The 22,431-nt window shown below is 43.9% G+C and overlaps 1 protein-coding gene across 1 annotated transcript; it reads right to left on the reverse strand.

Moving 5' to 3' along the window:
* Position 1: 1 nt before the first annotated feature.
* BPIFA3 (BPI fold containing family A member 3) lies at positions 2-9,319 on the reverse strand (the record flags this gene model as incomplete). Its single annotated transcript, XM_080925570.1, has 7 exons — positions 2-120; positions 2,452-2,515; positions 2,868-2,952; positions 3,795-3,944; positions 4,604-4,711; positions 6,299-6,449; positions 9,193-9,319. The coding sequence occupies 7 exons, from the start codon at positions 9,317-9,319 to the stop codon at positions 2-4; spliced, it is 804 nt and encodes a 267-aa protein (XP_080781696.1).
* Between the last annotated feature and the right edge of the window lie 13,112 nt (positions 9,320-22,431).

Raw genomic sequence — 22,431 nt, forward strand, 5'->3', positions numbered from 1 at the left:
TTCAGATCCCGAGAAACAAAGGAGATGGACGCCCTCGTTTGTCCCGGGGTTTCCACCAGGACTGCAACGGGTGGGACAGAGGCCGGCCGACCCTGAGCTGACGGCGGACCCTCAGGTTAACTAGATGGGCCAGTTGCATTAGAGGCTTAGACAGTGGGATGCTAGGCTCCTTTGTTGTGGGTTGGATATCTAGCCTACTGTTCCTCCTGCTCGCCAGGTAGCCCTTTCCTGCCTTTTGTCTGTGCCAACACAGCTGGCACCACCAACTCCCACTTGGTGTCCAAAACAAAAGCAAACCCAAAACAACAACAACAACAAATCTTAAAGCTTCATTTTTATCTCTGTGTGTGTATATATGCCATGTGTAGGCCCATGGAAGCCAGAAGGCGGCACTGGATTCTCTTGGAGCTTGAATTTCTGGCAGCTGTGGGCCACTTAACAAGGGTGCTGGGGTCTGAAACTGGGACCTCTGGAAGAGCAGTCGGCGCTCCTAGTCACGGAGCCCATCTCCCTAGCCTATGTTACTATTATTAATGTGTGTGATATTTATCCTTAACCTGTGATGAATTAGGATGGGAATCAGCTTTCAACTTTGAGTGGCCCATAGGCAAATAGTTAACAGTGAATGTAATGGCCTTGAATAAACATTTCCCACATAGAAAACATCTTGCAAGTGGTTTTGCATGTACTCCACACACATGTGCTGCCTGCCAAATATTTTACTTTAAAAAGGTGTTAAAAACGCACTATGATGAGAAAAAGGTATACGCACAAGTAGCTGAATGAGTTTTCCACAGACTGAATCCTCCTCCCCATAGCCGGTACTCAGGTTAAAGAATCGGCTGTCGCCAGTTCTTTAGAAGTCCCTCCCTGTTGCCCAACCTTGCCCTACTGTAATTAACCCTGACCCCAGCAATGTGCATCAGCTGTGGTGTTTTTTACCTCTGTGTCACATGCTCTTCACGTCCAGCTTTTCTCACGCAACTTTGGAAGACTCACTCATAGGACCGTGTGAAGTGGAGGGTTCTTTTCATCACCACTGATAACCCAGGCTGAGATTCTTCTCCCTCCCTCCCTGCCTGTCCATTCTCAGGACATTTGGGGACGTGGATGCTCTCCGGTTATTGTGTGCATTGCTGCCGTGACAACCTTGTCTTTTGACAGTTCGTGGTGAACCTGCCACATTACTAAGCTAAGCTCAGCCTGAGTGTTCCCAGTTTCCTACAGTGGTGGGGTGACTTCCCTGATGCCAGCAGCGTGCCATAGATCCTGCAGAATCTTTATTCCCACAAGGGCCCAAAAGGTGATGCCCTTTGCAAAGACACAGATAGACCTTCAGGTCAGGGGTTATCCAGTAATTTTACCCGAACCTTTGCTGAGCTGGCTCTCTATTCTATCTCTTGCTTTGGAGCTGGAGACACCGGTTGCCCACGGACACACTCCTTTATGGCGCTGAGTCTGGCATGATTCAGAGTCTCTTTTGCATTTCTGCTCTATTATGTTTCCACGTACTCTCTGGGAGCCTAGCAATAGACATGGCACACAGTAAGTGCTCAACTAAACATAGATGAGCAAAGGAGTCTGGCTTCTCCCTGCTTTGAGCAAAGTCCCTGGCTGCCAACAACAGGCTGTCATCATTACTGGGATGAGCAAATCAGGGATATTTGCCCTGAAGCTTGAGGTGGGGGGTGGAGGGTGGTGTGTAAGGGTGTAGGGGTGTGTAAGGGGCTTGGGATGGTGTATCCTTCAGAGTTAGAGTTTATTGTTGGAAAGGACAGGATGTCTTGGGACCAGGGGGTCATTTTTCCAGGGGACAACAGAAGCAGCGCACTGAGAGAGACAAAGTCTTAGCCGGAAGTACCTCCTTCTTAACAATGGCAGGCTATACGAGGCCCCTCGAGCCTGTTAGCAGAAATTTGACTGATTCAGGGTTGATCAAGATTATGAGCAGTCACCTGTTCTGAAAGGAGAAGGGGAATCTCAGTTGCTAGGTGATCCTTCTAATCCCCAGGTCCACAGAGAAGGGGCTGCTTCCCCATGTATCCTTCAAGGTCTGGGACCAGGAGCATTCTCTTCCCATCACTTGTTCAGAAATACAGCCCTTGACAAATGACTTCCTGCCCTCTGTTTCCAAGACTGTGAGATCCACTAGAGTGGGGGTTGAAGAAATTCAACCATCCCTGGAGCAGGGCTTGTCTTGAGTTTAGACAGGGGAGTGTCCTCCCTACTGGGCGTGCAGAGCTCTTGGGGGAAGCTAGAATCTCCAGTCTGGTGACTTGGTAGGGTGCAGCCTTCTTGGCCACAGTTCCTTCTAGTCTCCCCACTTGTCTGGTAGGTGAGCATTGCAATAGAATACCTAGTATATGTTCTCACAGCACATGAGAGCTGTGGTTACTCCCTTTCTATCTACCAGTTCCAAGGAGATCTGCCGGGATGGACCCCAACACTCACCCACTAGGCCTTTCAACAGCTTCACATCCAGTTGCCGGAGGATCTCACCAATCAGAGGACATACCTAGGCCCCCAGCACAGACAGAGGGTCAGCCAGAGATAGGAAGGAACTGAGGTCTTTGAGGCAGGGGGCACTGGCCCCACTGGATTTCAGCAGGACCCAGCCAACTACAGGAGGCATGCAAGTACACCCATGTCTACCTCCTGTAGACCCACGAGTCTATGAGGTAGGGACTTCAACTGTGCCTGTGTTACACACAGGGACACAGACACTCAGTCTCTTGCCATTGGCTACTGGTATTTGCTGTCAGACTCCACAACCCAGCATCAGAAGTTCTCTGCTAAGTTATGCATATGTGCACCCTGATCCTCAGACTCACAGATGCCTACAGGGAAAACAGTGTCCTTAAACTTACCTGACTTTCTACCAGATTTGGGATAACTTTCCCTAGGCTTTCTCTGAGGTTGTGGAGAAAATGCTTCATCTTGGGTGAGGCTTCCCTAGAGAAGAGGTGAGAATTCAGGACAGAATAAACCAGTCTAGGCCACACCAAAGCTGGGAAGGATGTGCTGAACATGTTCTTGAATTATCACTTGGTCATCTAGGGAGGTATTCTTGTTGTAATAGTCAACAAGGATCCAGAGAGGTAATGTGGCATGGCCAAGGTCATGCAGGAACAAGTGCCAACTATTGTAAAGACCATGGCAGGAGAGCATTAGTTTATGGTCTTCCTCTGCGTTGTCAATGTCTGCCACAGTCTAAGCTGTTACCACACATCTGATGCTTACATGGGCACATTATGAGAAGTGTCATGGTTCAGCATTCGGCAATTATAGAGAGAAATCAGCACACTCCTCACCGTGGACAATTAGCCAGTCAGTCCCTAGAACTCCATAAAATTCTTATTTCTGTCTTGTTCACCCTGGTGTCTCTAGCATTAGACAGGGTGCTCAGCATTAGGAGATTCTTGGGAAATACTTGGGCCTGTCTTAATGAGGTGTTTAAGGAGGTTGGGAAGGCATTCTGGAAGAAAGATTACCATGTGCAGACACAGGCACAGAGGTGTGAAGACAAAGAAATGTTAAAAAAGGAAAAATGGCCCCAGAGCCAGGCAGCCTTGAGGCTAGAGAGGTTCAAGAGGCATTTCCACATTAGTACTTCCATCTTTGAAAGGTATTTCTGCAGTGCTTGAGTACAGGGGACGCAGGGAGGAGAGGAGGAACAGGAGGAGAACGTTCTAGCAAAGGGATAAAGCCTGCTTTGGACTTAAGAGGGCCTGTGGGGATATGAAGCCACAGCTGCTCATGGGGCAGGGCCATCATGGGAGAGCAAAAGGCCTTACTCAGCAGACATGGATGCACCCTCACTGCTGGGCTCCATTCGGCACCTGCCCGTCACCAGCTCCCTCCGGCCAAACTCATCTTTTTCCAGCCAGGACTCTGCAGCGAGGCCCATCCGGGCATGTGTTTTGATGATATTCGAATTGAAGGGCCTGTGGTAAGATAGGAGGCAGGGGTGGCCAGCAAGAAGTGTGGCAAAGCCAGGTAACACTCACTGACATCCCAACAACTCATGTCCACTAAGCCCTAGGTTGGTAAGGAAGGAGGAACTGAACATTGACTTTAGTGACTTCTATGCTTGTTTTTATTTTTTTTTCTGGTGCTAGAGATGGAACAGAAAGCCTGGGCATGTTAAGTGTAGGCTCTCTCACTGAACCCCTGCCCACTCCTTTACTCCCAGATTTTGACTTTTGAAAATTCTTTAAGGAGATCAATTCAAGAATTGAGAGTAAGCCACTATTTTAAGAGCTTTTCTGTATAGCTGTAGCTCCTGTTTCCCTTGCAGGAAGTCTGAGCAGGGGAGGGAATGAGCAGAGGGACCCCCCTCCTTTCTTTCATGGGACATAGCTGCTGACATCACATGGGTTTGATGAGCAAATAATCCCTCCACTGAGAGTGTCATCTCTACTTCAGTAGAAGAACCCAAGGTCCAGGGAATAGTGACTCACCCCAGGTCATGCTTTGAGTTAAGTTTGGCGTCATGAAAGCTCTGAACTTCCTAGTCTGCTACCCCCACCACACCCCTAGCTTCCAGGTCCCCAAGAAGGAGAAAAAGTATCCCAAAGATGCTGCTTTGTTAGGTGAGACTCACAGTTTGAATTCAATGTCAAATTCAAGTGTGATGTTTGCGGAGAACCACTCTTTGGGGAAAGCCATCTGGATCCCACCACAGTCCAGCTGCACATTGGTGATGTTGATGCTATAAGTGGAAAAATCAGAGAGCTCACAAGGACGAGGGAGGACAACTCAGATACAAAGCCAGTCTTGTCTGCAAGGAGGGTCAGATGGTAGAACTGGGAATCAGAGCCTGGTGTGAATGTTCTGACAGCCTGAGCAGCCCTGTTGAAGGGCTCCTGAAGCATTCCTTACGGCTGTGAAATGTGCAGTACAGAACCAGATGTTGACAGCAGCCATTCTAGGACTCTGAGGCTTTTCTTAGACCAAGGTTCTATCATCTCTCTGGGAGTCCACAGGGAAGATCCTTGGCTTTTCCACACACTATACCCCCAGATTGTTATCTGCAAACCACCTTGACTTACTTGGAACATATATCCCCAGTATGAATACCTCTGCTGCTCATTCTGCAGGTTCACATTTGCCTTATGGTAATGGTTTTCCCACCTCTCCACACACCCTTTGCTCAGCCAGACACGAATGCTCTCTCTTGTTGGAACACACTTCTCTACTGCAGGGCCTTTGTACCTACAGTTTCTTCTTCCCAGACTGTGTCCCATATCCCTCTTGTCATTTGCCTTTTTCACTTCATTCAAGGGTCACCTCTTGGATAGATCCTGGTCAGCCCCCTCACTCCCACCCTCACCTTGCTAAAGTTATTTTGTTGGCATGTCCCTTCACCTGAAATTAGTCATCACCCTCTGAGGCCTAGTCAACTGGGATGGAGGCTTCCCAAAGGTAAAGGTCATAGGTCTTGCTCATGGTTTTACTCTCAATGTGAGTGATAGCCGGTAGATATTTGTGACATTTGTTAATGACTGACTAAAAAGAGGTGATTTGGGCTGCATGTTTCATAGGAAAATTTCACTAGTGATTATTGTTCATTCAGATGGAGACAAATGAGGAATTTAGGTCAAGAGAAAGTACAGAGCATTTTCTGGGGTAGAGCAGGCAGAATAATGGAGGCAGGATGGAGACCTAGGGGTGGGAGGGTCAAAGGAGTAGTCTCAGTGGCTGTGGGTAGCATGTACACAGTTCTACCATGAAAACCCCAGCTACTGAGGGTTATATATCTCCTGTGTTGATTACAGAAGTTCTGTGCAGGACTGTCAGAGCTCACAGCATCTCCTGTGGGTGGGATCATCACTGTGACTGTTTATCTGGTGGGGGCCCAAGGTTTGTGGGTAGTGAAGTCCATTCCTTATGCAGAGCCACAAAAGCTATGTCCCACTTGAATGAAGATTCAAGTGTCTGGTTGCATCCTTGGTCTCCTTTGATATCCTGAATATTTATCTAGACTCTGTTCTGTGTCCCCATTTTACAGGTGAGCTTAGAATGACCAAACAATTTCCCAGAGTTAGTGGCAAAGGTGAGCTTTAAGTGCAGACATGTCTGCTTCTAAGCTATTCTTGCCACTTTCTCTGGTTTACCACCTCCCCAAACAGCTCCTGACAGTGGCCCGCAGATTGTCCTCATCTTTGGCTTTGTGTCTTGTCTTCCTAAGTCTGAATGCCTTCCTTCTTCATAAATCTTGCTCTCTGTTCTGTCCATTCTGCCTTCTGACCATCCCTGGAGTGCCTCCTAGAGACTACAGTAGGAGTCTAGGTCTTACCTGATTTCTTGCTGTTGCTGGAAGTTCATGCCACCAATCAGCCAGCCCACCATCCCGGGGGCCACTGTCTCTGAGACGTTCAGACGGTCCAGAAGGCGCATGCTCTGGATCCGTCTTTCTGCACTGAGCTTCAGGAGACCCTGTGCAATAACTGAAAATGGAGAAGGATGGTGATGTGCATATTGCTGTTTAAGAGTGGAGCATGGAGGCAGCAGGCCTGCCTGGTGTGAGCCCGGCGAATCCCTTACGTGTTGAGCACTTATTCGTGCTTCCATGTTGTGATGGTTTGAATGTATTTGGCTGCCATAGACTCTTTTGTTTGGATGCTTGGCCACAGGGAGTGGCACAAATAGGAGGTGTGGCCTTATTGGAGTAGGTGTGGCCTTGTTAGAGGAAGTACTTTATTGTGGGGGTGGGATTGAAGGTTTCCTATGCTCAAACTTCACCCAGTGTAGAATTTGAGTCCCTTCCTGGCTGCCCACTTGGTGATAGTCTCCTTCTGCTGCTTTCTGATCAAGATGTAGAACTCCTCCAGCACCATGTCTGTCTGCACACTGCTATACTTCCTGCTATGATGATAATGAACTTGAACCTCTGAAACTGTAAGACAGCCACAATTGACCATTTGCCTTTATAAGAGTTGCCTTGGTTATGGTGTCTCTTCACAGCAATAAAACCCTAACTAAGACACATGTCTCCCATAGAGAAGAAACAGATCCGTATTAAAAAGTTTCTTAAGCAGAAACTATGGCTGAATATCTCTCCCAGTTGTACCATAAAAACCAACTAGAAATACATAAAAAAAATCATTTACTTTGCAGAAAAAACCTATAAATTCTCCAGGGATCAACTTGAGAAACCATGCTCAAAACTTTAACAGGATTTTATAAGGCATAGTGTAAAATCTGATTAACAACATGCTAAGCCTATTGGCAGGGTCTTCCATTGTGAACATATTTATTTTCTCTAAATACACAGGCAGATTCAATGTGACTGAAATCAGATGTCTTTCACAGGAACTGAACACACTGGAAAATTCACGGGGAAGAATAAGATGTTGGTCAAAAGGAGCAGTATTCTATAATGGAGCAACAATTAAAGTATCATGTTGCAGAGATAGGTCTGAAAGCACATGAGTCCACATGTGGAGAATGCGGTCATTTACAGATGCAGATGGGTGGGGAACTGAGTCATGTGGGCAGGAATGAGGCTGGGTTTTCATGCACAGATGCACATAGAGATAAATGTCCACTGTGCTGATTAACACCCTCAGTGCGGAAGGTAAAACTAGAACACAGTTGAAATAGACAGCTAGAGTGATTCTGGGTTGAGACAAGATCTTGGGCTTCCTGGCTGTTGCACCTGGCTCTCCACCCCTCACCCCATAACCACCTCAGTCTGGTTATGACCACTCTGTCTCCGCCTCTGTCATGTGCTATGTTCTGTCATATATCTATACTAAACCTTCTCCTCCACCATAAAAAGACTCAAAACACAGACTATATGATAATATATTGATGAACTGGAATCTATTCCTGTTTGGGGAGGAGCAATGGCCATCTTCTGGATTGGAAATATTTGGGAAATGTTACATGTGCTCTGAACATGCCCATTTTTTTTCTTGCCATTATTCCCCTGAATAAGCTACAACAGTTAATTACAAGTCATTTGCATTGTCCTAGGTCCTACAGGTAATCTAGAGATGGTTTCAAGTCTGAGGAAGGGTTTGCATCAGTTCTGTGCAGACATTGTACCGTTTTATGTAAAGGGTTGCTGCATCCAAAGATTCTAGGATCCGAGGGGGAACCTGGAATGGATCCCCATGGCTACTTAGATGCAGCTTTATTTGAGATAGTTCCTTCAAGGCAGTAAATACACTTAAGTGAGGTCATAGGGTCAGCCCTCATCCAGTTGAACTTTGTAAGAGGAAGACATGAGGTATGCCCTCTCTGACAGGCTGTGAGAAAGTGCCACCCACAAGCCAGCAAGAGGGGTTCCTCCCCAGACACCAAACCTGTCATCACCTTTAACTTGAATTTCTAACTGTCAGACTATGTAAAAAAAAAAAAAAACAACCCAAACCAAACAGACCCTTATGTTGTTTATGGTCTGCTACCTCCACACCTATCCTGCCCACCTATGGCATTTTGCTTTGGCAGCACTGACTAGTTGGCACAGGTGGCTATCCTCCCATGGTGGGCAACGTGGGAGACAGCTATATTCTCTTACAACTGGAATGAGTCTACACCAGCACAGCCATTTTAGGAGGGGTCCAACAGTTTCAATTAAACTGAGCTGGATATATGTATCCCAGAGGAATTCTAATGGGGACATTCTTAAAGATGCTCTTCTCAGTGTTTCTTACACAATGATACAGTTTAGGTGACAGTCCTGAGAGAGCAGCCAATTAAATGTAGGAGGTAAGGACTTCTTTGCACCCGTTAAAGCAAGCGAGATGCCAGCAGTAAAAGCAGAGTGAGCTACAAGTCAGTTCTATAAACACCCGCTACGAAGGATGCAGAGAAAGAGTCTCACTATATAAAACCAGGCTGGCCTTAAACTCAGAGACTTGCCTGTTTCTGACTCCCAGGTACTGGGATTAAAGGCATGCATGCCACCATCCCCAGCTGGATACAGACATAGTTAGACATATATGCTAAGCACACAGCCAAGGCTTTAAGGGGAAGGATGGGAATGAGGACAAGGGAGAAAGAGAAAACAACACAGATCACGTGCTGTGAATTGGAGCGATTTAACTCAGTCTCAGTTTCCTGTACTTAAGATCCAAGGGATAAACAAACAAACAAATAGAGGCTCAACAGTCAGTGGTGGGGCCCAGGCTGTGCCTTCCCCACACCCTGCGGACAGGACACCAAGCCCAGTGGTAAGCTCACTTCTCGCTAGGGTGGACCGGCCATCCGCATGGGCCTTGGCCACTCCAGACCAAGGCTGCTTAGGTAGGGCCGAGGGCAAGGCTAGCAGTCCCAGGAGGAGGACCAGGAACCTCCGGAGTAGATGCATCTCAGGTGCTGGCACCTGAACCTGCAGGTGTCAGTAATGGTCCAGCAGGGCCCAGGCAGTCGGCTGTGAATATGGCCACCCAGATGGATGGGCTTACAGCTGTCTTCAGGCGGGTGGCTGCACAGCTGCCCCCAGCATGCTGTGGGAGGTGATGCAAATAGCTCTGGCAAGCTGCTCCCAGGGCTGGCTCACATGGATAGCAGATGCAAAAGGCCAGGCCTGCAGAGACAGGCTTGGTTGCTTAGAGACACTCACTAGAGCTACTGTTGGGTCATCCAGAGGGAGTCCTCACCCTGATCCTGAGCATAAGCTACATGTTGGTGACTCTTCAGTGAGGATGGCCAGCACAGCATGGTCCAACTGGAATAGAACTTTCTTATTCCTTCTTCTTTGGAGGTGGAGGAGGTTTCCAGAATTTATTCATCTCCTGACTGCAAGGTTGTATCCCTTGAACCCCAGCTCTTCGCCTGTTTTTCCCTGTAGCAACCCCTGTTCTATTCTGTTTCTCTGCTTTCTACTGTTTCAGATCCTGCTTTCCAGTGAGATCACAGTTGAGATTGATCAACATCTGGCTCGTTTCACATGGCACAACAGCCTCCTGGTCTGTTCATAATATCAGAAATGGTGGCATTTTCTCCTTTGCAAAGGCTTAATAACATTCCATTCACCCGGCAATAAACACTGCAGTCAACTTGAAGAGACAGAAAGATAGGTGTCTCTCTGGTGTGCGATTTGATTTCCCCTATACACCAAGAAGCAGGATCGCTAGATCATATGATAGTTTAATTTTTTTGGAGCACCTCCTATATTGTTTTTTCTATTACCAATTTACATCCCCAATCAGCAAACTTAATGCTCTCTCTAACATTTGCTATCTTTCAACTTTTTAATATGATATTTTTGCTTATTCTTTGACTATTTCATATACATATACATACATATTTTGGTTGTATCCACCCTTCAGTCCCTCCATCTTTCTCCAGGTCCCACAACACATCCTGCTCCCAATAGCAAGTGTTTTTTAAATTTCCCATCGAGTTTAGTTAGCGCTGCTGCTGATGAGTGTGGAACCGTCCGTGGGCAACCTACCCTCAGCCACATCCCCAAAGGAAGAGGACGCTCCCTCCTTTAGAAGCCTCCAGCCATCTCAGCTAAGGACAGGGCCTCTTGGACCTCTCTGTTCTCTATGCTGGAATTTTAGCTGAGTTGATCTTTATGCAGGTAGGCACAGCTGCTGTGGGTCCATGAGTCCAATGGCCACATCATGTCCAGAAGACAGCGTTTCACAGCACCCCTCCTCATCGACTGGCTCCTACATCCTTTCCCTCTTTTGTAATGTCCTCCAAGCCCCTGGGAGGGATGGGTATAGATGCATCATTTGGGCTAACAACTCACAGTGACTTTCAGCACTTTAACAAACTATGAGTCTTTGTACTAACTGGTGCCTGCTGCAAGATGGGATTCTCTGTCTAGGGCAAGGAATTTCACTTATCTCTGGGTGTAAACATAAATATTCAGACAGCAGTTTGAGAACATGTTCATTTAGCAATACAGTAGTAATAGGTTCCCCGTGGATCTATGACCACCTCAGCTATGGGCTTTTGACAAGGTTTACAGTTACAGTGTGAATTACCTTCTGTGGAGCAGGTATCAAATCCAATCAGAAAGTGACTGGTTCTTTCTATAACAGTTATGCCACTATTGCACCGGTGGGCACATCTTGTCTGATGAGTTGATACTGTAGCCGACAGGGCCCAGTACTGTATACTATTATTGTCCCCAAGCCCAGAGGACTAAATGCCATAGCACCTCCCAGCAGTATTAAAGCTAGCCAACAGGGAAGAAGTTTCTCAGTCATTTCCAGGTCTATCCGTGTCCTACAACCAAGTGTGGGGCATCTTCAGTTTTTAGATCAGCGCATAAAGTGTTGAATTTCATTATGGCATGAAATATGGGTTATTATTCTTGTTTCACATTGTTTCCCCTCCCCCACTGCTCTCCAACATGTCGCCTATCCTGTTTCAGCTGGTTCCCTTCATTCCTTCTTTCTGACCACATGCATCCCATTGCTCTTTACATTCCCACTTCCTCTGAGATGTCTTTCCTCCCATCCACGATCTTCCACACATATATTCACACGCATGCACACACACACACACACACACACACACACACACACACACACACGCAGATGCACAATTTTAAATTTAGTTCTACACATAAGGGAAAGTACATTATTTACCTTTCTAAGTCTGGGTTATTTTGCTTAACATAATGACTTCTAGTTTCATCTATTTTCATACAAATATCATTATTCTATTCTTCTTTATAACTGTTCACATTTCCATTGTAGCATGTAACACATTTTCTTTTTCCATTCATCTCCTGACAGACCTCTAAGTTGGTTCTGTTTTTTTTTTTTTTTTTGTTTGTTTGTTTTGACTATTGTGAACAGGGCAGCTGTAAACACAAATGTACAAGCATGTCTGCTGTGGTATGTTGACTTAGTGTTATTGAGGTAATGGTAGTCTAGTCATTTGATAGTCCACCTCTCCCCCTTTCTTTTTTTCTTTTCTTTCTTTCAGGAAAGTTCATACTAATTTCTGTAGTGGCTGCTTGTTTTAGTTGGTGTTCTATAGTGATGGAGAGACACCAGGACCATGCAATTTTATTATAGGAAACAGTGAACTGAGGCTGGCTTTCATTTTCAGCAGTTTAGTCCATTGTCATCATGGTGGTAAACATGCCAACACACACACAGCCATGGAGCTGGAGAAGTAGCTCAGATAGAGTTCTACATCTGGATCCAGATGGGCAGCAGGAAGAGGGAGTCACTGGACCTGGCTTGGGCTTCTGAAGCCTCAAACCCCACCCCCAGTGGCACACTTCTTCCGACAGCACCACACCTCAGAATTTTTTCTCAAGTAGTGTCACTCCCTGCTGACTAAGCATTCCTATGTGAGCCAATCAGGACCATTCTTATTCAGCACACAGTCCCGGTTTACATTCTCACTGTGAAAACCGTTGGTCCTCTTCCTCCTCCCCCATGCATTGTTGCCGTCGTTCCCTCAGTGCAGTTTTGATTTCTGTGATGGCTATTAGATGAAGAATGCTTCCTCAGTGTGTGTCAGCTATTTCTATTTCTTCTTTTGAGAATCATTTTGTCGGCTTATTGACTCATCCATTGATTGGATTTTTTTTTTTGATTGATGATGTTCAATTTTTGAAGTTCTTAAAAATCCTAGATATTAATTTCCCATCTGACATGTAGTCAGAAAAGATTTTTTTCCCCAATTATATCTTTACTCTGGTGATGCTTTCTTCTGCTGTGCAAAGACATTTAAATCTCATGGGATCCCAGTTTCCCTTTCCTGGGGTTATTTCCTGCACCATTGGTGTCCTTTCCGGGAAGCCTTGCATATATTTTGAAATGCTTTCCCTGTGTTGTTCTCTATCAGCTTCAAATTTTGGGTTTTTTAATTTTTTTTTTTTTTTTTTTTTTTTTTTTTTTTTTTTTTTACAGGATGAGAAGTTCGGGTCTAGTTTCATTTTCTTTTGTTTTGTTGTGTTATTGTTGGTGTTTTGTTTTTAGAGACATAGTCTCTCTGTTGTGTAGCTCTGGTGGTCATGGAACTCACTGGTCCCATAGGTGGGTCTTGAACTCACAGAGATCCACCTGTCTCTGCCTCCCAACTGCTGCCATGCCCAGTTTAGTTTCATTCTTCTACATATGGAAATCCAGCTGCCCCAACACTTGCTAAAGGCTTGAGGGCAAGATGAACTTTAACCTGGAACAACACACATGTTTGCCTGAAAGAAAGTACTAGTGAGAATTAGTGCCAATAAATTTGGAGTGATTAGCTGAGCAGGTGAGTGAAGGTGTCTCCTGTAGTCCATTTAAATCACAATAACAAGATCCCTGAGACAAAATGACTGGGGTTTATTGTTTGCTTCTGTTTTCTGAGGTCTCAGTCCCTAAATCGTAGAGTCATGTTGACTTGCATTTATCTGATGACTAAAAACTTTGAACATTTTTTTTAAAACAGTGATTCTCAGCCATTAGAGATCCTTCTGTTTGGAATTTTGTTTAGATGTAGGGTTAGTGAAGATTTTTTTTCCCTCAATCTTTAGGTTGCTAATTTGTCCTATTGATGGTGTCTTTTGCCTTACAGAAGTTTTCAGCTTCATGAGGTCCCACTTTTTGATCTTAGAGCCTGAGCTTTTCTGTTCAGAAAATTTCCCTCTGTGCCAATGAGTTCAAGGCTTTCTCACTTTCTCTTCTATTAGATTCAGTGTATCTGGTTTTATGTAGATGTTCTTGATACACTTGGACTTGAGCTTTATGCAGGGTGATAGATATGGATCTATTTTCATTCTCCTACATACAGTTCACCAGTTAGAGCAGCACCATTTAATTGAAGATGTTTTCTTTTTTCCATTGTATGAGTTTTGCTTCTTTTTCAAAGATCAACTGTCCATAAGAGTGTGGGCTTACTTTTGGGTCTTTGGTTCTATTCCATTGACCAACCTGTTTGTTTCTGTACCAAAACCATGTAGTTTTTATCACTATTGCTCTGTAGTACAGCTTGAGGTCAGTGATGGTGATTCCTCCAAAAGTTCTTTTATTGTTCAGGATTTCTTTGGTTATTCTGGGTTTTTATTTTTCCATAAGAAGTTGAGAAATTCTCTTTCCATGTCTGTGAATAATTGTGTTGGAATTTTGATGGGGATTGCATTGAGTCTGTAGATTGCTTTTGGTAAGATGGGCAATTTTACTATGTAAGAGTCACACCAAGATATTTTACATTATTTGTGGCTATTGGATTTTGTATATTGCTTTTATTATGTTTAGGTACGTGCCTTGAGTTTCTGATCTCTCTAGGACATGAAGGGGTGTTGAATGTTATTGAAGACTTCTTCAGCATGTAATGGGATGATCATGTAATTTTTTTTCTTTCAGTTTGTTTAGATAGTGGATCACATTGATGAATGCTCATATTGAATCATCCCTGCATCCTTGAGATGAAGCCTACTTGCTTGTGGTGAACGATGTTTTTGATCTGCTCTTGGATTCAGTTTGTGAAAATTTTATTATTTTTGTGTTGATGTTCATAAGTAAAATTGGTCTGAACTTCTTTCCTTTTTTGGGCCTTTGTGTGTGTTAGGTATCAGGGTGGCTATGTCCTCATATAATGAATAGTGTAGTGTTCCTTCTGTTTCTATTTTGTGGAATAGTTTGAGAAGTGTTTGTATTAGTTCTTCTTTGCAAGTCTGGTAGAAATCTGCACTACCATCATCTCACTCTGGGCCTTTTTTTTTTTTTTTTTTTGGTTGGGAGACTTTTAATGACTGTTTTTATTTCCTTAAGGTTATTGAACTATTTAGTTTACCTGATCTTTACTTAACTTTGGTAAGTGGTATCTTTCTATAAAATCATCCATTTCATTTAGGTTTTCCAGTTTCATGGAGTACAGGCTTTTGAAGTAAGATCCAATGATTGTTTCAATTTCCTTAGTTTCTGTTGTTATGTCTCCCTTTTCATTTCTAATTTTGTTAATTTGAATACTGTCTCTGTGCCGTTTACTTAGTTTGACTAAGGGTTTGTCTGTCCTATTGATTTACTCAAAGAACCAGCTCTTTTCTTGATTCTTTGTATTATTTTCTTTGTTTTCAATTAATTTATTTCCACTTTGAGTTTTACTATTTCCTGCCATCTACTCCTATTGAGTGTGTTTGCTTCGTTTTGTTCTAGAGCTTTTGGGTGTGCTGTTAAATTGCTAGCATGAGATCTCTCCAATTTCTTCAGGAAGGCACTTAGTGCTATGAATTTTTCTTTAAGCACTGCTTTCATTGTGTCCCATAAAATCTTTAATTTCTCTATTTCTTCCCTGACCATTGAGTGAAGAGTTGTTCAATTTCCATGAGTATATGTGGACTTTCTGTTGTTTTGTTGTTGAAGTCCATGGTGATCTGATAAAATACAAGAGGCTATTTCAGTCTATTTATATCTGTTGAGACTTGCTTTGTGCCCAATTTATATGGTCGTTTTTGGAGAAGGTTCTATGAGATGCTGAGAAGAAAGCATATCCTTTTCTTTTGGAGTGAAATGTTCTGTAGATATCTGTTAAACCAATTTTGTTCATAACTTCTGTTATTTTCACTGTGTCTCTGTTTAGTTTTTGTTTTGATGACCTGTCCATTGGTGAGAGTGGGGCACTGAAGTCTCCCACAATTTTTGTGTGGTTTAGTGTGTGATTTGAGCTTTTTCACTAACATTTTTTTTTTTTTTTTTATGAAAGAGGGCACCCTTGCATTTGGGGCATAGATGTTCAGAATTCAGGTGTCATCTTCATGGAATTTTTCTTTGAGTATGAAGTGTCCTTTCCCATCTCTTTTGATTACTTTTGAATGAAAGTCTATTTTATCGGATATTAGAATGGCGAGTCCAGCTTGTCTCTTGGGTTTGTTTGCTTGGAAAACCCTTTTCAAGACACTTTCTCTATATTTGTTGCTTGTTTTTGCATGCATCAGAGTGATAGATCTTGTTTACAAATACAGTCTACTAGTTTGTGTCTTTTCATTGGTGAATTGAGTCCATTAATGTTGAAAGAGATATTAATGACAAATCATTGTTAGCACTTGTTTGTTTTAGTTTCCAATTAACCTCTACTCAAAATTACCTGGCAGCAGCTTGCTACCTGCTCCAGTGTTCTGAGTTCCTGAATGAAACATACACACACACACACACACACACACACACACACACAGAGAGAGAGAGAGAGAGAGAGAGAGAGAGAGAGAGAGAGAGAGTGGAGGAGAGATATGTTTTAAACAGCTCAATGGTTGGACCACTCTAAAACCTCTACATGGCTAATACTTCCCCTTTGATACTCTTGAGTTATTATCTACTAAAATCTATATTTCATCTTTGCTGCCCTAGACCCAATCAGGGGGCTCTCTGGGGCTGCTCTTCTCCAGCTCTTCATGATTGGTATATCTCTCTTCTGCACCTCGAGGGCTTGGTCCTTATTCCTTTCCCCTGAAATGGTGGTTCTAAATCCTTCCTCTCTTGGTCCCCTTTTCTGCAAATCCTAAAGTCAAGCCTCTGTCTCCCTGCCCAGTCATTGGCCACTGGCAACTTTATTTACCAATCAGAACCAACTAGGGGTAGGGACCCTCAACATTTTACATGTGGATTATCCTGTAATTTTGGGAACCCAGTTACCATTATACAAGTATTAGACCAAATAAATCTACAGCACTTTTTATTTTGATGGTGGTTGTGGTACTCTGTGTGTGTGTATTTCTCTTTTGGTTTTGCTGTGAGTTAATTAATTTGTGTTTTCTTGGATGTAGTTACTCTCCTTGTGTTGATGTTTTCTTTCTAGTATTCTCTGTAGGGCTGGATCAGTAGAAAGACACTTAAAAATTTTGGTTTTGTCATGAAATAGCTTGGTTTCTTCTTCTATAGTGATTGAAAGTTTTTCTGGGTATAGTAGTCTGGGCTGACATCTGTGGTCCCTTAGATTCTGCAAGACATCTTCCCAGGGTCTTCTGGCTTTTAAATGGTCTGTTGAGAAGTTCTGTGTAATTCTGATAGGTTTGCCTTTTCCCCTTGCAGCTTTTAATATTCTTTCTTTGTTCTGTACATTTAGTCCTTTGATTATTATGTGGTAGGAGGATTTTCTTTTCTTGTTCAATCTATTTGGTGTTCTGTAAGCTTCTTGTGTGTTTGTAGCAATGTCTTTCTTTGTTTTCTTTTTATCCCATTACTTAATTTATTTTATTACATCTGAAATGTTATCCCTCAATTCCTTCAAAGTGTTATTTTCTCTAGCCCCCTTCCCTTCACCTTTGAGAGGGTACCCCCTACTAACCAAATATCCAAAATATATTAAGAACTCAAAAAGTTAGACTCCAAAAATTAAAATAACTCAATTAAAAATGGGGTTCAGAGCTACATAGAACATCCTCAACAAAGGAATCTCCAATGGCTGAGAAGTGCATAAACAAATGTTCAACATCCTTTGTCTTCAGGGAAATGCAAATCAAAACAACCCTGATATTGCACCTTACACCAGTCAGAATGCCCAAGATCAAACACCAAATGAAAGAGCATGATGGTGATGATGTGGAGAAACAGGAATACTCCTTCATTGCTGGTGGGATTGCTAATTACTTACAAGCACTCTGGAAATCAATCTGGTTGTTCCTCAGAAAGTTGGAAATAGTTCTTCCTCCAGACCCAGCTATACTGCTCCTGGACATATACCCATAAGATGTTCTATATTATCAGAAGAACAGATGCTCCTGTTATGTTCATATTAGCCTTATTCATAATAGCCAGAAACCAGAAGCAACTCAGATGTCCCTCAACTGAAGAATGTATACAGAAAATGTAGTATGTTTACATAATGGAATACTATCCCATTCTCTTTCTTTAGGTTAGGGAAGTTTTCTTCTATAATTTTGTTGAAGGTGTTTTCTTGCCTTTTAATTGAAAATCTTCACCTTCTTCTGTTGCTATTATTCTTAGGTTTGATCCTTTCATATTGTCCCAAATTTTCCTGGGTGTTTTGAGTTAAGAACTTTTTACAGTTGGCATTTTCTTTGAACCATGTATCTATTTCGTGGTATCTTCTAAGTCTGATATTTTGTTACATGACCTTTTCAGATTTAGCATTTTCTTTGACCGATTTATTGGTTTCTTTAATTATATCTTCTATACCTGAGATTCTCCCTTCCCTGTCTAGTATTCTGTTGGTGATGCTTTCATCTGTAGTTCCCATTATCTTCCTCAGATTTTCCATTTCCAGGATTCCCTCAGCTTGTATTTTCATTTTTATTTCCTGGACAGTTTTATTAATTTTCTTCACCTGTTTGATTATATTTTCCTATATTTCTTTAAGGGATGTATTCATTTTCTTCTTAAAGGCCTCTATCATCTTTATAAGATTAAAGGTCCTTCTTGTGCTTTAGCCACGTTGGAATATCCAGGGCTTGGTGTATCAGGATAGTTAGGCTCTGGTGGTGACATATTGCTTTGGATCTTGTTGATTGTCTTACCATGTCCATTGTGTGGTTATTCCTGATGTCTTCAGGACCCTTTGCAGACAGACAGAGCCTGACAATGAATCTCGGGGAGCAGGATACTGTTTATCTCTGCTGGCTGTGTCTCAGGTGAACCACATTAGTGGGGCATTGATGTGGGAGGGGTCTTGAGCCCCTGAAGGCCTCCTTGGGGAAGCAGGATACTCTTGGGGTCCCAGAAGTCTATGGGGGCCATTCCCATTCAAATCATCACATCCTCCCTTTAAACTTAGTAGCTATGAGTCAATAAAAGGCTCCATCCATTAGTGATGTGACAGCCCACTCCATTCAGTTATCTGTTCGAACTTTTACCTCTGAGTACTCTGGCAGCGGAGACCAAGTTTTCATCATATGAGCTTTGAGGAATATTTAAGTTCAAATATAACAGTGCATGGTCTCTGTATCTTCCCTAAATTATGAAGAAAGGACATGTATATAATTAGCACCTACCATATTTGCCACACCGTAAGTACTAAAGATGCTTGCTAAATGAATGAATGGATGGAGAAGTGGGTGGATAATGGATGGAAAGATGGTGGAAGAGTGGATAAACCTTCATCTTTCTGGTTAGGATTCAAAGTAGGAACAGAGAGGCTTAAAGCAGAACCACCGGGATTTCCTGAGAATTCTAGTATGTGTGTGGGTTAGAGAATTCAGATTACGTCCTGCCTTTACTGACTCCAAAGTGGTACCCATTTCCCCAGAAGTCTCAGCTCCAGCCCTGAAGCTGCCTTTGACTTCTCCGTTAGCCTCTCTATCCATCCATCAGGAGGTCCTGTCCACACTTTCAGTTCCAGAACTTCAGGCCACCCACCATTTTGCCCCGAGTCATTTCAAAGATTCCTAACTGGTCCTCAGCTGCTGTCATGCCACTTATCAATCTGCACAATACCCAAGCAACCATCCGAATCCATCAGACTAGGCCACACCTCTGCTTGAAGTTCCGTCACTACACACAGCAAGCAAGAGACTTTGTGTCCCCTCCCCTTCAGGCCCCGCAGGGTCATTCCACCCTCTTTGACTTCCCATGATACCCCATCTGTTTTGTGTGTGTGTATACCTGTGTAGTATTGATACTTGCCTCTCTGTGTGTGCAGGTACATGTGTGTGAGTGTAGAGGGCAAAGGTTTCCGAAGTCACCCTCCACCTTAGTTTTTCAGACAGGGTCTCTTGTTGAACATGGTGCTCATCAATTCTGCTAGGCTGGCTGGCCGGTGAGCTTCAGGGATTTCCCAGTTTCCCCACAGCCCCAGTTGAAGTCTTGCTTTTGTGTGGGTACTGGGGATCTGGATTCAGGTCCTTGTGCTTGTCAGTCCCTGGCTGAGCTTATCTCCCTAACCTCAATGGAATTGCTACTGGCCGCGTGTGCTCCTGACACCATGGAGATGGGCCAGCTCAGGCGATGGGGAACGGATCTCACAGAAGCACTACCTCAACGTCGGACCATAGAGCCTGGCTTTGCAAGAGATCAGATTGAGAGCTTAATTCAGGGTGTTGGCATTGTACTGACTGAGGTGCTTTCTCACAGTTCATGCTCCCCTTGAGGATGTTTGCATAATATCAGTTACTTCCTAGTGTACTGTTTTCTGCCCTTCCTAGACTTATGTAACTAGTTGGAAATGCATTATTATTATTTTTTTTGTCAAGGAAAGCAGAGCAGGGTGGGCACTACTGAGGGACAAACTTGATGCTTTGGTGCTTATGAGTTAGTATAGTGGCTGGAGGGGGTGGCTGGGATGCTCGCTGCCCTTTCTTCCTTTAACTGTAGTTGTTAGGGCCACAGAGTCTCATACCATGAGGGTGGTTTTCCTGACCTTGGCATTTATAAGAGCCTAACTGGAGAGATGAGAGAGTTGTGTTCAGAATGGCTGCTGCTTTTGGATGTAGTTGGGTGCAGAATGATATGAGGCGGTGAGCATGTATTTCCTTTCACATGAAGTCATAAAAATAAGGTTCAGCTCTGTCTCTGCCTGTTGGGTGATAGAACAGAGGACCATGCATTAGAGGCGGATGAGCATGGAATGGAGTACGCTCACAGACTTTTATCTTCTGCATCGTTATTAGTACCTATCTGAGCTCTAGCTTTCCTCATCTGCAGACCAGAACAGCTCAATGAATGACAGAAAACCTGGGTGTTCCAAGATAATGCCTGAGACATGAAAAATATAAAAGACTGCCACCAACGAGAGTATAACTCATTAGTAAAGGTGGTAAAGTCATTGAGTGCTCTTTTGAGTGTCCTGGGAGAGGCCAGGCAGCGTAGTTGTCCTCATGGGACTTGCTCACACGAAGACTGACAGTCTTCAAATCTCACCAAATCCGGCTGGGATTGGCAGTGTGGCCTGGCTAGGAAGGAGGTTGAGTGAAGAGGGAGGGGACAGGGAAGGAGACCTGTGCAGGGAGGGTGTTGGGGACATGAGTCTGACCTGAGATCCATGGGATGACTGTAAGTTGGCGACCACTGAAACATGGCATTCTGGTTGCTCTCAGTGAAGATGGTGTGGGATGAGGAGTGTTTTTCCTATGGCTCCTTAGAAGGCTCTGCTGCTATGGCTGGGCTCCTTCCTGTGTCTGGCCTACTGTCTGTGCCACCCCATGTTACCTGAATGGGAAGACTGGGAGGCTGAAACCAGCTTAAGTTTCCAACCAGGCCCTGGCCAGACTGCTCTCCCTTCTTCAGAACTGGCCAAGATTTGAGTTTCTTCAAAGGCTGGGCTACCTGGATAGCAGTAGACCTCACATGGGCAAACTTTTCTAGATTCTAAGTAGCTTTCTTCTGCATCAGATTTTTTACATCATCATAATTATTATTTTAAAAGCATGGTGGTACTTTGAAAATATAACTACTTAGTTTTATCTTTCAAAAACACACTTAGTTTAAAATGTGGCTCCTGGTACTAGAATTACCTGGACCCCTCTATGGCTGCCCTTTGACTCATTGTTAAGATGTTTGCCTCCTCAGGGAGGTTTGCTTTCAAGCAATTTGACTAGAATAAGACTGGTTCATTCCACCCTCCTGACCCCAGTCCCGGCTCTGTCACTGATTCAGCAAGACTGGTTAGCCAGCAGTCTTCAAGGATTCTACTGTCTCCACTTCCCCAGTGCTAGGACTGTGAGTACATACCACCACGTCTGGCTGCTATGTGGGTGCTGGGGATCTGAACTCGGGTTCTCATGCTTGTGCTGCAAGCATTTTACCAACCATCTTCTCAGCTGTCTGTCTGTCTGTCTGTCTGTCTGTCTTGAACCAACTCTGTGGCAGGCACCAGGCCTGGATTGGAAAGTAACACTACCTCCGGGTCACTAGTGAGGGTATCAGAATAAACGAAAGGAACAGCGAATGAAGAGATGACCAGTGTCCTGAGTGGGGGCTGCAGTGGGGGCTGCAGTGGGGGCTGCAGTGGGGGCTGTGAGTATGGAGATATTGTTCTTTGCTCTGCAGAAGCATTTTAATTCTCTGCAACCACATCCGGAATTCCTGCACAAATTCCTTGTCTAGGCTTTTATCCTGAAGTGTTTGCTTGGTTTTAGTGGTTTCAGAACTTCAAATCTTTACTTTTAGGTATTTAATGTAATTTGAATCGATTTTTGTGCAGGGGCAGGAAAGGGATCCAGCTTCAATCTTCTATATGTGGGTCTCCAGTGTTTCCAGCACTATTTGACAAAGTGGGTTCTCTCTCTCTGATTTATTTGTTTGTTGTTTTTCTTTTTTTGGAAGATAATTTTGTAATTATATTTATGTACAGAAAACTTAGTGTACATTTAACCCAGTTTAGTGGCGAGTTCTTTAGCCTTTGCCTTTTCCAGCTTGGCAATGTGAGTCAGACTTAGGACCCAGAACACTGCCTCCCCAGTAGCAGCGGATCTCGTCATATCTGTTATTATAATTGGTCCTAATAGCTTTCACCAGCTTAGCCAGAGCACCCTTGCCTTCCGAGTTAACCTGTGTGAAGGCAACAGTGGTGCATGTCTTCCTGTGGACCAGGCGCCCCAGCCTGACCTTTCTCTTGATGATTCAGTAG

The sequence above is a fragment of the Micromys minutus genome, assembly GCF_963924665.1.
Source record: "Micromys minutus genome assembly, chromosome: 11".
Lineage (NCBI taxonomy): Eukaryota > Metazoa > Chordata > Mammalia > Rodentia > Muridae > Micromys > Micromys minutus.